General features: G+C 36.7%; 5 protein-coding genes across 5 annotated transcripts; 2 read left to right on the top strand and 3 right to left on the bottom strand.

The window, feature by feature from the left end:
• The first annotated feature begins 419 nt into the window (after window positions 1-419).
• On the top strand, window positions 420-6,471 carry LOC123007673. Its single transcript, XM_044403086.1, has 12 exons — window positions 420-541; window positions 594-659; window positions 716-1,040; window positions 2,661-3,433; window positions 3,487-3,774; window positions 3,828-3,867; window positions 4,462-4,535; window positions 4,673-4,997; window positions 5,042-5,566; window positions 5,622-5,760; window positions 5,810-6,230; window positions 6,281-6,471. Exons 1-12 carry the CDS (start codon window positions 514-516, stop codon window positions 6,340-6,342), a joined length of 3,066 nt encoding a protein of 1,021 aa, XP_044259021.1. The 5' UTR covers window positions 420-513; the 3' UTR covers window positions 6,343-6,471.
• On the bottom strand, window positions 6,377-7,511 carry LOC123007762 (putative peptidyl-tRNA hydrolase PTRHD1). Its single transcript, XM_044403191.1, has 2 exons — window positions 7,170-7,511; window positions 6,377-6,827 (listed from the first exon to the last, which is right to left on the bottom strand). The coding sequence occupies exon 2, from the start codon at window positions 6,823-6,825 to the stop codon at window positions 6,460-6,462; it is 366 nt and encodes a 121-aa protein (XP_044259126.1). The 5' UTR covers window positions 6,826-6,827; window positions 7,170-7,511; the 3' UTR covers window positions 6,377-6,459.
• On the top strand, window positions 7,014-8,117 carry LOC123007761 (glutaredoxin 3). The gene is made up of 3 exons (XM_044403190.1): window positions 7,014-7,357; window positions 7,407-7,820; window positions 7,872-8,117. The coding sequence occupies exons 1-3, from the start codon at window positions 7,311-7,313 to the stop codon at window positions 8,047-8,049; spliced, it is 639 nt and encodes a 212-aa protein (XP_044259125.1). The 5' UTR covers window positions 7,014-7,310; the 3' UTR covers window positions 8,050-8,117.
• LOC123007759 (plasma kallikrein-like) lies at window positions 8,064-9,393 on the bottom strand. The gene is made up of 7 exons (XM_044403187.1): window positions 9,271-9,393; window positions 9,185-9,223; window positions 9,013-9,135; window positions 8,834-8,949; window positions 8,639-8,782; window positions 8,345-8,489; window positions 8,064-8,293 (listed from the first exon to the last, which is right to left on the bottom strand). Exons 1-7 carry the CDS (start codon window positions 9,290-9,292, stop codon window positions 8,115-8,117), a joined length of 768 nt encoding a protein of 255 aa, XP_044259122.1. The 5' UTR covers window positions 9,293-9,393; the 3' UTR covers window positions 8,064-8,114.
• Window positions 9,394-9,455: 62 nt separating this feature from the next.
• On the bottom strand, window positions 9,456-13,755 carry LOC123007746 (sodium/potassium-transporting ATPase subunit alpha-like). The gene is made up of 10 exons (XM_044403171.1): window positions 13,448-13,755; window positions 12,847-12,996; window positions 12,524-12,696; window positions 10,979-12,367; window positions 10,670-10,928; window positions 10,345-10,617; window positions 10,052-10,297; window positions 9,819-10,007; window positions 9,658-9,772; window positions 9,456-9,603 (listed from the first exon to the last, which is right to left on the bottom strand). The coding sequence occupies exons 1-10, from the start codon at window positions 13,569-13,571 to the stop codon at window positions 9,492-9,494; spliced, it is 3,030 nt and encodes a 1,009-aa protein (XP_044259106.1). The 5' UTR covers window positions 13,572-13,755; the 3' UTR covers window positions 9,456-9,491.
• Window positions 13,756-13,824: the final 69 nt, after the last annotated feature.

The raw sequence follows: 13,824 nt of genomic DNA, 5'->3' as shown, positions 1-13,824 counted from the left end.
ACTCTATTAGGGAAATAGAAAAGTGAGAAGCTTTCCGAGATTTTAAGGGAGGATTGAATCCCAACGATATAGCAAATTCCCACAAGGATTTATTTTTTTTTCCTTCAGGCAATATAATGTTAACCTGTGAAAAAAACTCTTAATCTGACCCTTAAATTAAGAGAAAATTAAATAAATTTTATTTTATTTAATCGAGATTAAAGCTGAGGTCTCTGAAACATTGAACCGCTTTGTTCCACACAATGATCTAAGCAAATAATTAAATACAGGACAATACCTGTACAAACGCCGTGACAATGTTATTGTTTTGGCCGTGATGTGAAAATATCGTATATTTTAAGCGAATTTTTGATGGGCCGCATGCGTCACATTAATTACGATAATTATGTTAATTGTGACTGGGATTAAATTGTTTCTTGAGTAGAGAACCTAAGTAGGCTGAAATTTGCTTAAATAAAAGAGCGCTTTCATGCACTCGCTCACATTTGTAATTCGGCAACATATTGGCTCGAAATGAGTGAGAAACACTTGTACTCTTATGGTGACTGTGGCAAAGCTGTGAGAGTGCTGATCACTAAATCTCTTCGTTTCAGATGAGTTTAAAATCACAGCTGAGAAACACAAGAATGTCGAGTTCGAAGAAGCATTGGAACACACGGGTAAGTCTCAAAAAATACAATTTTTCGGTAGAAAAAATTCACGAATTTTTTATCAGGTTTTGGGAAATATAATTTGGCCTTAATTCTGATTTGTGGATTGACTCTTTATGGAGTCAACAGTGAGGCTTATGCCGTGGGTTATGTGTTACCATCGGCCGAATGCGATTTGGAATTAGACACTTATATGAAAGGAATTTTAACTTCTACCAATTTTATTGGGATTACGGGGACTTGCTGTATTTGGGGATACCTATCAGATACAAAAGGGAGGAAATCGGTGTTGACTATTAGTTTAATTTTCGCTTTTATATGTAGTGTAGCAGCAGCATTTGTACCTTCGTTCTGGGGGTTTGCGATTCTACGATTTTGCAACGGAATTTTGTAAGTCCTTTTCCCTCAAAGTTAAAAAAGCGTCATTTGATCATTAACAAAGATAAAATATCAAAATGTTTATGTAAAAATAGTAGTTGTATTTAAGAAAAATTTTGCTCAATTATCAGTATTAAACAACAGAAAATTAAGACGAATATTTTTTCAAAAACGTATTCTATGTTTTATAAAAAAGGTACATATTAGTTGACTAGTTATAATTAGTATACCTAATTCAAGAATGACATAAAAATTGTCTTTTTTCTATTTATGAAACAGCAATTCTTTGCGATGTAGATTTTACTTAAAGAGTATTTTTTTAATTAATTTGTCGAGATTCAACAAAAAGTATAGCCTGCAAAACTACGAGAAAGTTATTTTCTACAAGAACAAAGTTGATAGTGTAAAAGTAAAAATTTCTAATAAATAAATAATTTGCAATAATTACAACTATTTGAGAAAAGGAAATTCATAATTAAACATTAATGTAAATAAATATGTATTTAAAATTCATTTCACTCCTTAATGTTAATATCAACAATGTTTCATGTTTTACATTTTTAAAAATTTAAATTAATTTAAAGACTAAACAATACGTTTGACTAGAAATTTCAATTAAAAAGAATTAAAAGAAATACGTATTGTATATTTTGATTAGAGTCTCGTGTTGATGATAAACAAATAGGGGCAATTTTCTGCTAACGAATATAAGATTCTAAATTCCAAAATTAATTTTTTCACCTGTTTTGACTTTTGAACCGAAAAAGTGCCTCGAAATTGATTTGGGAAATTTTTAGGTCAGTGTCAAGCGCTAAGATTAAAAATTCAAGTTTTCTTTTTAACTATAAAGGGTGGTAGTACTGTTGCCAATTTTGGAACATAAGAGTTATCCTTCTCCTACTTTTTGAGGGCTCATCCAATGTCGGAATAAATCTTCATTTTAAAAACACCAGTCGGTATTTTTATCATCAACCTGTTTCGTCCTTTTACGGCCATCATCAAGTACACATCACCGGTATTTCACTTACGTAATATTCTCTCACGAGTTACCATCAACATTACCAAAGAGGGCAACCCGGAATTGCCATCAACTTTAAACTTTAATTAATTACTCCTTTAGGCAAACAATGAAAAAATGCAATAAAAGGTTATTCGGTATGAAATTTGCAACATATTTGAACAGAGATTGACTTTTACAAATATGTAAAAATTACATAATTCATGTAAATTACATGATGTATTAGAAAATGTAAATAATTTATCTGGTTTCAAGAGCATTTAACTCGATTACGAGTCACGTTTCCTTTAATAATTTGTTTACGACTCCAATTAATCACTTGATTCGCATAATAAGCGCTACTCGTGTTGCGTTATTTGATGACAGTACACTAATTTAAAAAATGAAAATTTTAATTGAGACCAATTTAGTGTCTTGAGACATGGGTCAAATGATCCTTCGAAGAAAAAATTAATTGTAAATAATTGAAAGATGAACCCATTTCGGATAATTATCGCAAGAACCTTCCCTCGAGCTATGACCAAGTTTTAAGTAGATTAATTACAAACCATAGTTTCCTTCATCAGGTTTCTAGAAACTAATTTCTAATTGAATAAAAAAATTCATTATTGCAGTATCGCGGGGCCTTCGGCGATCGTCTATGCCTACTTCGGCGAGTTCCAAAATCGCATATATCGCTCTACCGCGATGGCCTGGATGAGCCTCTTCATCGCATTAGCCCTGATAAGCCTCCCCGGCCTCGGCTGGTCGCTCCTCCCCCAACACATCCACCTCTCCTTCTTCGGCCTCACCCTCAACTCCTGGCGCCTCTTCATGCTCCTCATCAGCATCCCCAACCTCATCGCCGCCATTGCCTTCATCAAACTCCCCGAAAGCCCTAAATTCCTCTACCACAACGGGCAAATCGAAGAAGCCATCCAGGTCTTGCGCCAAATCTACACCATCAACACGGGAAAACCAGAAGACACGTTCCCGGTGGAGAGCCTCGACGAGAAGGTCTTACTCCAAGTGGACCCCAACAAGAAGAAGAACATTTTGAAAGATTTCTGGGGGCAAATCGCGCCGCTGTTCGTACCCCCACATCTGAAATACTCGCTAGCATCAGGGGTGATGCAAGGAGGGGTGTTTGCCGTTTCCAGTGGGGTGCTGTTGTGGTACCCTGACATTATAAACCAACTTTCACATTCGGCCAATAGCAACGCCAGTGTGACGGTTTGCCAAGCTTTGTCTTCAGTTGAAGAGTATGCGGAAGAAGTCATTGGATGCGTTGAAGATAACATCAACGATCAAGTTTTTATACAAAATATTATCATTGGGGTTGCGTACTTGGTATTTTATATCGTGTGGGGCTTTGTAGTTAATTTTCTAGGAAATAGAAACTTTTTCGGTATTTTTTCCCAAATGAAATTAATTGGAATTCTAATTCCGTTCAAATTCTAGGTCTTTGTATGATTGTGTCGGCCGTTTCACTGGTTTTGCTCAATTTTTTGACTCATAAAGTTATGATTGATGTACTTTTTGTTGTACTTTTGACACTGCCAGGAATTTGTGTTGCTGTTATTAATTTATTGATGGTCGATATTATCCCAACTCACCTCTGTGGGATGGCAGTTTGTTTAGTCATGACAGCTGGAAGAATTGGAAGCATTGTATCCAGTTCAGTGGTTGGTGTTATGTTACAATGGAATTGTACAGTTACTTTTAATTTATACGCTGTCAATCTTATAGGTAAGAAAATGTGTCTTTGATGGGAAATTTCACTAATAAAATTTTTGTTTCAGTTTGTCTCCTACTAATTTTCGTGTTTCCGAAACACTCGACGTAGCAAAGGCTCGGTCAAGATTTATTATTTATTGTGATATACCTACTTTAAATTAATGAAATAAATATATTTATATTTTTTAAAATAAACAATTTATTTTCCTACCTATCTCTTCGAGTTAATCCAAATGAAGCCAGTTTTGACCAAAACTAAGTACATTTCGTGCCACAAACAATTAACATTTTTATAATCCCAAAGATTACATTAACAAAGACATTTTAGCATAATGGAAGAAGCAAGTCATTTTATTTAAAAAAAAATAGCATAGTATACTAAAACAACATTTCGTCTTCTTGGAAACAAAGAACATTTACATTGAGTAAACACGTACTTATTTGCGATTAGAATAACTCCAATTAATTAAAATTTGTTTTCATAAAAATAAAATTGGGAAATCTTACTTAATCTGTTGCTAAGTCTCTTAAACTTCGACATTGTGACAAAAGCAAATTGCATCACGCCAGACCACTTTTAATTGATATATAAATATCCAAACTTTCATACATCGTCTCATTATTTATGATGCTTCAAGATAATTAACAGTATTAACACTGACAAAAAATATTTGAGTTTAACTCGAGCTCGTGTACTAGGAACATGGCAAAGATAAGTATGGAAATTGAGACGAAAAAAGATGTGCCTTTTGAAGAAGCCATTTCAAAGACCGGTAATTATCATACAAGCCAATTAAAGTTAAAAACTTTAACTAATAAATTCTCTGTTGCTAATAGTATATTATTAAAGGGTCACTGCGACCCAGACATAGTAAATTTAACGACCCTTTGAAAAAAATTTTTTTTGTAGGTTACGGCTTTTTCAACCTTGCCATTTTGCTAGCCTCTGGCTTGGGCCTCATGTGCGTAATCATCGAGACAATGATGATGATGTTTATAGTACCAGCGGCCCAATGCGACCTCGACCTTAGTCTATCCGAGAAAGGTCTCTTATCATCAGTTAGTTTCATCGGAGTTGTAGTTAGTTCGTACATGTGGGGCTATTTAGCCGATACTAAAGGCCGTAAAATAGTCCTCGAATTGAGTCTCTCGATTAGTGCCGTCACCACTGTTGTTTGTAGTGTAGTACCATGGGTCTGGCTCTTTATCCTCCTCCGTCTAGTCAACGGCTTTGCGTAAGTCAATTCTCGCTCTAGACCAAAAAATGACTTTTTTCCAGTATTGGAGGTGCTTCATCCGCCGTTTACGCCTACTGCGGCGAGTTCCATGACAATCATTACAGACCTAAAGTCATTTCGTGGATGTCGACATTCGTAGCTTGTGGCAACATGTTTTTGCCGGGATTAGCGTGGATTATTCTTCCAGCAGATTGGGAGATTGATCTTCCCGTTTTTGGGATTATTTACAAGCCATGGCGACTCTTACTTATTCTTTATACCCTCCCTTGCTTGCTTTGTGCCGTATTTATCCATTTCCTGCCTGAAAGCCCCAAATTTTTGTTGACACAAGACCGCAAAAGGGAAGCTCTCGACATTTTGAAAAAAATGTACGTCATTAATCAACGAAAAAGCGAAGATTATTACGGCGTCGAGAATATAATTTGGGAAGAATTATCCGATAGTGAATTAAAAAAGAAGCATGGAATGTTGAAAACGATGTGGAAACAAACAGTGCCGCTATTCAAAGGAGAACTTTTGGTAAAAACTCTTATGATGTGTTATCTTCAATTCGGAGTATTTGCCTCGTAAGAGAAATCCTCGATTAGTTTTCTATCATTTGTAACAATAAGGAAATTGTAGCAATTCTGGTATTGTTATGTGGTACCCAGAGATATTGAATCGTATGTCACACTATGTCGAAGACCATTCCGAAAATGACGTTTCTTTGTGTTCAGCAATCCTCTCTGAACAACAACATGACAACGCTACTTTAGCTGACGTATTATTTATTTCTATTCGCCCGAAACCGGACTAAATATTTTTTTCAGGTTGTTGTTAATGTCTGTAATGACCAAGTAAAACCTCGAGTCTTCCTCGTGTCACTCTTAATGGGTGTAGCATATGCCATGATCTATATTTTCATAGGAAGTGTTATAAACATTTTTGGGAAAAAGCAGTTAATGATCAGTTTTGTATCGGTGACTACTATCACCGGACTTGCATCGCAATATGTTTACGGTTATAATCTTATTCAATTTCTGGTTGGAATCTTCCTAATGGGAGGAGCTGGAATTGGTATAACTAATGCTATCGCTGTTGATTTATTCCCGACTCAAGTCAGAGGAATGGCTCTTGCTGTTTCACTGATGTTTGGAAGGATAGGCGCAATGACAGGAACTAATATTGTAGGACCTTTAATTTATAATTTTTGTGACTATCTCTTTTATTTCGTTGCCGCCGATCATTTAAGTAAGTTACATAAACCGTTTTTTTTTCTTCTTTAATTTGATGATTTTTAGTTTTAATTATTGTGGTCTTATTACTCCCGTCGTCGCCACGTTTACCAAAACTGACGACCTAGGATGGAATTATAGGATTAAATAAATAATGAATTGTACAAACAGAACCAGCTTTATTTAACTTCTGTACATAAAAGACTTAATTTATGACTTTTATATAAATAAAACCAACAAAAAGATTACGTTTTAAATAATTTGAATTTTTTGAAATACTTCTGAACGTCGTCTTTTGGATATGGTTTAGCCACAAGACACGTGGGTATGTTTTCCGGTTGTTCGATCCACAGTTTATGTTTGATATTATTTTCATTCAAAGTATCTTTCAATTTATTTAAACTACTCTCATCAGGGGCTTCAAGTACGACCTTGTGCATATTATCCAAATCTTTTAGATACGTTTGGACATGTTCATCATCGTGGAACAAGTGAGTGACTGCTGTTACTGCATGACAAGCCTGTGCTATGATAGCACCAACAGGCCACCCCAATTCTTTTAAGAGATCTCCCCTCACGACAACATATTGAACAATCCCTGAACCGTTCATTGCTGCGAAAAAATAAGATTCAATGTCAATGACATTGATTGTGACTAAGACTGTACATTTTGCAATCAAGCAAAAAATAAAAAGAATGCGGATATTTTGATACAACTCTTGATTCGGAATGTGTTGCTTGGTGGAAGTAAACAAAAAAATGTAAAATGTTACGATATTGTGGCTTTTGTAGTAAAAACATGTTGCATAACCCAACTTTTACTCAAAGTGATTAATTCGATTCAGGCAAGCGATATTATCAAAAATGCGACAACACAATAAAAAAAATGCAAACAAAGTTAGATAAAGCAATTCTAGACTCAATAAAACGTTAAAAAACACAAAAAACGACTTACCAATTCCGTTACGTTGGTACTACTTCGGTTGGCTAAGCTGTCTATCAAGGTCATTAATTTCTAACCTAGGATTTTATCCAAATACCGGAAAAACCTTTTAATTGAACAAATAACCCACGTTTTAGTATTAAAATTTAAAAAATGCCTGATTTATTATCAGATGCTGCCGCTTTTGCTGCCACCACTAGGTAAGTTTGTCCACAATCCGACTTTTTACCCTCATTCATCCAAATTTAGTTCCTCAGCCCTCAGTGTGGTCCACTTTGCCGCTGATTGGGCTGAACAATGTTCCCAAGTCAACGACGTACTCGACACTTTTTCTAAACGTCCAGAGTATTCCACTATCAAATTTTACAAATGCCAGGCTGAAGATCTTAGTGAGGTTTCTCTAAAGTATAAAATCGAGGCCGTACCTACAGTTTTACTTTTCCGGTCTGGAAAAGTTATTGACAGAATAGACGGGGCCGATCCTGCGAAAATTTCGGAAAAAATTAAGACCCATTGCAATTCCAAAACTGAAGGTGTTTCGTTAGAGCAAAGGCTGAAAGCGTTGATAAATAGAGCCCCCGTGATGTTGTTCATGAAGGGGGATCGTGAGACGCCCCGGTGTGGTTTTAGTAGACAAATGGTGCAAATATTAAATGATGTTGGGTATTCACTTAATTACTATAATTGATATTGTGTTTAAAATTAGGATTTTAGAGCTGATTACGAGACTTTTGATATTTTGACCGATGAGGAAGTACGTCAAGGACTTAAAACATATTCAGATTGGCCTACTTACCCCCAGTTGTATGTCAAAGGAGAGTTAGTTGGGGGACTGGACATTGTTAAAGAAATGCAAGCAGGGGGCGAGCTTGCAGCTGCCCTCAAGGTTTAGTCTTTTTATCAGTAGACGATGTCATTCTTATTTATCAATAAAAATAAATTAATACATGATTATCGTTACACTGTTGCATAAATGTTTGATATCCAAGTCATATACTGACTTAATGGGGTAATTGTTGATAATTTACTCTTAGTGACGTCGTGAGTGCTAACAACGCCTTTAAGATACCACTTATTTTCGTGAAGAAAAGCAAGACCTGCCCCTTCACTCGTGTGACTTAAGGACACTCCTGCAACTGCACCGAAAAACAGAAAACAATTGTTAATAACTACTAAATTTCACTTACTTTTAGTACAAAATTTATCGTTTGTGATCAGAGGCCGAAAAAAATCAGAAGCTTCGTGGATACATTCATCTGAATCGAGGTAAGTGAAATCTACAATTCGTACTTCATTATTGTCCAAAACTGATTGTTTGGCGATTATATTTTTCTGTAAAAACGTATTTTACAATTTATTTTATGGAAATTTGAAAATTCAAATGAAGCAATCACATCCTAATGTGAAGTCACGTGATATAAAAAGGAACGAATAAAAATCCAGTTTTAAGGCACGTGACTGCTGAGTTTGGCTATAATTACATCTTTTGTAATATCTCCAGACCAGTCGATACAAATTGATTTGTTATTGAGTTGGAATTTATCTTTTATTATTGCGATATCGTTTGCGAATTGATTAACCAAACCCTTGTAATATTTGTGGACATTTATGTTGTTTTTATTAATCTGAAAACAAGTCATTTATGCAATTTATATGTTTCATTGGTGTATTGATACTTTGTGGAAGTGTGGATGTTCGTCGACGTTGATTTTTTTGTTCGAGTAGTCAGTCGAGACGTAAAACGACTCATTTCTCATACTCCCATCAAGATTATTACAGAAACAATGTGCGGCTAAAAAATTCAAATTAACCAATAAGTGACTCCGTTTTTCGCGCTTAAAACAAATTAATTTACCTGTTATAACAGCATTTGGATGAATAATTGTTCCAAAACATATTAATTCTAATTGCTTTTCATGTCCAATAAATATTCCAACATTCCACGGAAATGCTTGGTCGTTTTGAGACCGGCCGCACTCTAAAATATAATTCTTAATTTTTTATTAAGAGTTTTTGCTATTACTTACTGCCAATTACTGCTAACGCTTGAGTTGTGATAAACATCACTGAAAATAATTATTCAGAAAAGCATAATTTATGTTTATTTACTTACGTATCGAGAGAAGAGAATTCATTTTTGCGTGGACGTGTTAAGTGGTAGGTAATGAGTGAAACAGGTTCTGGTATCAGAATGCTACTTTGCCATTTTACCAATTAGTTTTGGGTTTAACAAGGTTTCTAGGTATTCTAAAAATAAAAGACCTGATGCACTGGTTCTTTGAAGAAAAACAATTTATCAATAAATAAATATTTATTATCTGTATTTATAAATAATTAATAGTAAGTTTCTTGCTTATACCAGCCATTTGGATATTTTCTCATGTGCAATTTCCGCAATTCGTCAAAAATTATTATAAATAAGGCAAAAGGTAACGAATAGCACCACCTATAATTAAAAAAAATATGCAGTGAATTAATTTTTGTGATGAATTTTTCGTACCATCTGAACATGACCGGATAAAACTTCAAATAATTCATATCGGGGAGGTAGGACAACATACACGCCACCACGGTTTCGACCACCAAGCTTGCATTTAAAACCATATTGCCCATACCTGAAAAAATCAATAAGTTCAAAAAATCGAGTTTATCAAACGTTACCTTGATGAAAAATCGAATTAATTCGTGTTTTACAAATGATCAAGTCGGCCCATTGCGTTACTACCACACTTATCATAAAAGCCGTATAACACGTGTATTCCAATTCTTTTCTGCGTTGATACGACCACTCCTGACCGTAAGAATCGACCAAGTCGTTACAATTCTCCGAATCCCATTTTTGTCGCAAACCTGTAATAACTATTAAAAAGGTTCGAAAAGTGTTTAGAAAGTACCGAAAAGTTGCAACGGCATGAATCCATGTTCGGCCATAATGGCAAAATAGATGAAAAAACCACAGGTCGCTTCGACAATTCCGATGTGACCGTAAGCCAAGAAGTACAATTTTCGGGTAACAAGATTGTCAGTTTTTGGGTTCCTTGGGGGCCTTTGCATAATGTCACTTTCGGCTTTTTCGTATGCTAAACTTATGGCCGGTAACATGTCAGTTAAGAGATCGATACATAGAATAGCCATGACACCTAAAAAAATTGTTATTTCGGGGGATACAACGTGGTGCGGGTGGTACCCAAAGGTAAAGGAATGTTTCCAAGTACGAAAGCCAAAAACGGTAAAATTTCGGGGACATTTGAGGCTAAAGTGTAAGCGATAGATTTTTTCAAGTTGTCGAAAATTTTCCGACCTTCTTCGACTCCGGTGATGATCGACGCGAAATTGTCGTCTAAGAGGATCATATCGGCGGATTGTTGGGACACTTCTGACCCGGAAATACCCATGGCAATTCCAATATCCGCCTTTTTCAACGCGGGAGCGTCATTGACACCATCACCAGTCACCGCAACTGAAATTTGAGGCGTGCCGCAAGGTGCTAGTTTCGGTCCATGGTTGCTTACCAATTTCGCCAAGTCGCTGACAACCCTCAACGATTTGGAGTTTTTGTGTCGGGGAAGTTCGAGCAAAGACGATTTCTCTGTAGTTTTGCAATACGTGATCCAATTCGTCGTTTGTCATATCTCGAAGTGTCGAACCATGGATCACTATAGCCTTGTCCTTGAAGGTTGGGATGGTTTCAATAATGTTGATGTTGAAGGCATCGATGGTTTCCTTGGCTTGGATTATGCCAACTTGACGGGCTATTGCTTTCGCCGTTATCTAAAACCACTTCTAATTAGAAGAAAATAAGACAAGGTTGAATTAAGCACCGGATGGTCACCTGTCACCATTATGACTTTGATTCCAGCAGTTTTACATCTTTCGACCGCATCAGGCACTTGTGGTCTCGGAGGATCAATCAAAGACATAAACCCGATGAATCTCATCTCACGACGAGGAAAATTCGGAGGTTCTGCACAAAACTGATAATCTTTGGTGTAACTAGGATCAAGTAACAAATCACAAAATCCCAAAACCCGTTCCCCTTTTTCGGCCATTTTCGTACAAGCCTTGTCACAAATCCGTCTCAAATCATCCGTGAGAATTTTTGTTTCATTATTGAGAAAAATATTAGTACAACGGGCTAAAATTCGCTCAGGGGCCCCTTTCATGACTATCAAACAACGTCCATTTTCTAGCCCATGGATCGAAATTTGGTACTTGGTAGTGGAACTAAATGGGATTTCCAAAAGTTTGGGATTATTGTGTCTAAATTTGGACGGCGAATCTTCGATTTGTGTCAATTCTACGAATTTCAAGATGGCTTCCTCCGAAGCGTCTCCTCTGACTTGCCTCATGTGTACTGGTTTGTTTTCCTCACCGTGGACGAATTCAGCTCGATTACAAAGAGTGGCACAACGCATCAACACTTTAAAACCTTCATTCCCGGTATAGTCTTTCGCTTCCTCTTGTTTAATGGTAGAGTCAGCGTGAATGATCTTATTATCAACCCAGAAATGACAAACAGTCATTTTATTCTGAGTCAAAGTTCCTGTTTTATCCGAACAAATCACAGAAGTCGACCCTAGAGTCTCCACAGCTTCCAAATTCTTGACCAAACAATTTTTCGCCGCCATTTTTTTCGCCGTCACCGACAAACATACAGTGACAGTGGCCAAAAGCCCCTCCGGCACATTCGCTACTATAATCCCAATCAAAAATAGTGAGGCTTCAATCCAGGAATAATCCATCGCTAAAGCAGCCCCTCCAAACACAATCCCCAAGAAACACGCCCAAACACTTATGATTTTCATAAAATGTTCCAATTCGCGAGCGATTGGGGTTTTGTTGGGTTGGAGTCTTGCAGTGAGGCCTGCAATGCGTCCCATAACAGTTTGGTCGCCACAAGCCGCTACGATGCCTCTCGCAGTGCCTTCGACCGCGTTTGTTGAGAAGAAAGTGAAGTTTTTGGTTTCGAGGATGTTGTCGCTGGTGCATTCGCTGCCTCTGTATTGGGGCTCTGATTCGCCAGTGAGGGCTGAGTTATCAACTTTGAAACCTTGACTGTGGATTATGCGGATGTCGGCAGGTATGCGATCGCCAAATTTGAGTTCGACTAAGTCACCGACGACCAAGTCTTTGGACATTATGGTCATGGTCTCGCCGCCACGGATCACCGTGGCTTTGGGAGGGACCATGTTGGCGAAAGACTCCATTATCTAAGTGGAAAGTTGAAAAGAGTTACATAAAACAGTGTTGGAGTGTTTAATTTTGCAACTTTGGTGTATTTGGGATAACAGCGAAGGCAAAATTGAGTTTCTCACAAAAATGTTATGTTTGCATATGTATATGCCGCAAACGCATTTTGTACCAACCTTTTGACTTTTGTGTTCCTGAAAATACATGAAACATCCTGTGACCACCACCACAGTGACCAGAACACATCCCAAGATCAAATTGTCTGAATCCGTTTCATGTGTGGTAATCATTCGAATGATAACAGCCGTGAAGCACAAAAAAGCTCCAATCCATAGCAACAGCGAGAAGCCTAAAATGTGATTTTTTGTATGAATAGGACATTCTTTTATAAAATCCAGAGTTTCTTCCTAGTAACTCGCCTAAACCAGTTGAATTTTAAATATAGCCTAAATACTGGTCTATTTTTGGCCCGAATGATGATTAACGGCAGATATCTTACCATGCGTTAGAGTTCGTATGAATTTGATAATTTCCGGAGTTTTTGTAGAAGGTGTCAGAGTATTTGGTCCAGTTTTGGCGAGGATTTCCGCTGCCTTTTCGGGGCTTAAGCCGTTTTCGCGATCGGTTTCGAGCCGTCGACACAAATCACCTGAAATTTGAATTTGGCGCTGTATCACGTGGCCTACTAGAAGTTCGGGAATGTTTTTGAAAAATGGAGTGACCTCACATTGTATGACGTCAGTAATTCGATTCGAAATATAAAAAATTATAAACATCGTAAAGTAACAATGATTTTCTCTCGGTTTATGCTATAAATCACATGAGTAACGATTTAAAAGTGGAAAACTCTTATTTATACTGAACAGTGTTTCACGATTTAAGTAAAGCAATGTTTAGTGTTTTAAATTCATTTGTTTGGGAAGATCGTATTGCACGACCCCATTTGCGCTAAAAATAAAATGATTTTAATTAAAATGATTGGGAATTTATTGGCGAACGCCATTACTTTGCTGGTCCTCAATATGGGTCATGTTTTCTCAAGAGGTGCGCCTTAATTAAGCAAATAAAGCAGAAATCAATCGGAAAAAACTCAAACTTACTTAAGGCAGCCGAATGGGTGTCTGTTATAACTTCCCTCCTGAAATTTTCGAGGCGCGCAAGACTTATCTCTTTCCTCGATAGAGATTTTTTCCTTTCGAATTTCTTCTTAAACAGCGTCGACATTTTCACAAACCACAAATTATTTTAATAAAAAAAATAAATAAAACCGAGGAACTGTCAGCCAACCATCTTAATTTAATTAGAAAGTGTTAACTCAAGGCACGCGCTATTACAGACATTATGCTAAATTTGTGAAAAAGTAAATTTTTCAGCGACGCTGAATTCGAGCTTACGCGCTTCGAATAGATGCGAAAATTTTCAGAATGAACAGCAAATAAGAAGTGGCTTATAAATAACCCCACCTCTTTATCGAACC

The sequence above is a fragment of the Tribolium madens genome, unplaced genomic scaffold, assembly GCF_015345945.1.
Source record: "Tribolium madens isolate multiple individuals breed KSU strain unplaced genomic scaffold, Tmad_KSU_1.1 Scaffold_3;HRSCAF=73;Tcas5.2_LG2, whole genome shotgun sequence".
Lineage (NCBI taxonomy): Eukaryota > Metazoa > Arthropoda > Insecta > Coleoptera > Tenebrionidae > Tribolium > Tribolium madens.
This window is presented reverse-complemented; position numbering and strand designations above follow the sequence as displayed.

Coding starts and splice junctions, on each gene's coding strand:
- LOC123007673 (XM_044403086.1), top strand. CDS start 514: ATGAGTGAGAAACACTTGTACTCTTATG. Junction 542..593: donor GAAACACTTGTACTCTTATG/GTGACTGTGGCA, acceptor TCTTCGTTTCAG/ATGAGTTTAAAATCACAGCT. Junction 4,998..5,041: donor CGTCTAGTCAACGGCTTTGC/GTAAGTCAATTC, acceptor ACTTTTTTCCAG/TATTGGAGGTGCTTCATCCG.
- LOC123007762 (XM_044403191.1), bottom strand. CDS start 6,825: ATGAACGGTTCAGGGATTGTTCAATATGTTGTCGTGAGGGGAGATCTC.
- LOC123007761 (XM_044403190.1), top strand. CDS start 7,311: ATGCCTGATTTATTATCAGATGCTGCCGCTTTTGCTGCCACCACTAG. Junction 7,358..7,406: donor GCTTTTGCTGCCACCACTAG/GTAAGTTTGTCC, acceptor ATCCAAATTTAG/TTCCTCAGCCCTCAGTGTGG. Junction 7,821..7,871: donor CAAATATTAAATGATGTTGG/GTATTCACTTAA, acceptor TTAGGATTTTAG/AGCTGATTACGAGACTTTTG.
- LOC123007759 (XM_044403187.1), bottom strand. CDS start 9,292: ATGAATTCTCTTCTCTCGATAC. Junction 8,490..8,638: donor CTGGAGATATTACAAAAGAT/GTAATTATAGCC, acceptor ACGTTTTTACAG/AAAAATATAATCGCCAAACA. Junction 8,294..8,344: donor CGATAAATTTTGTACTAAAA/GTAAGTGAAATT, acceptor TTTTCGGTGCAG/TTGCAGGAGTGTCCTTAAGT.
- LOC123007746 (XM_044403171.1), bottom strand. CDS start 13,571: ATGTCGACGCTGTTTAAGAAGAAATTCGAAAGGAAAAAATCTCTATCG. Junction 12,997..13,447: donor CACCCATTCGGCTGCCTTAA/GTAAGTTTGAGT, acceptor TTCAAATTTCAG/GTGATTTGTGTCGACGGCTC. Junction 9,604..9,657: donor TATCCGGTCATGTTCAGATG/GTACGAAAAATT, acceptor TTTTAATTATAG/GTGGTGCTATTCGTTACCTT.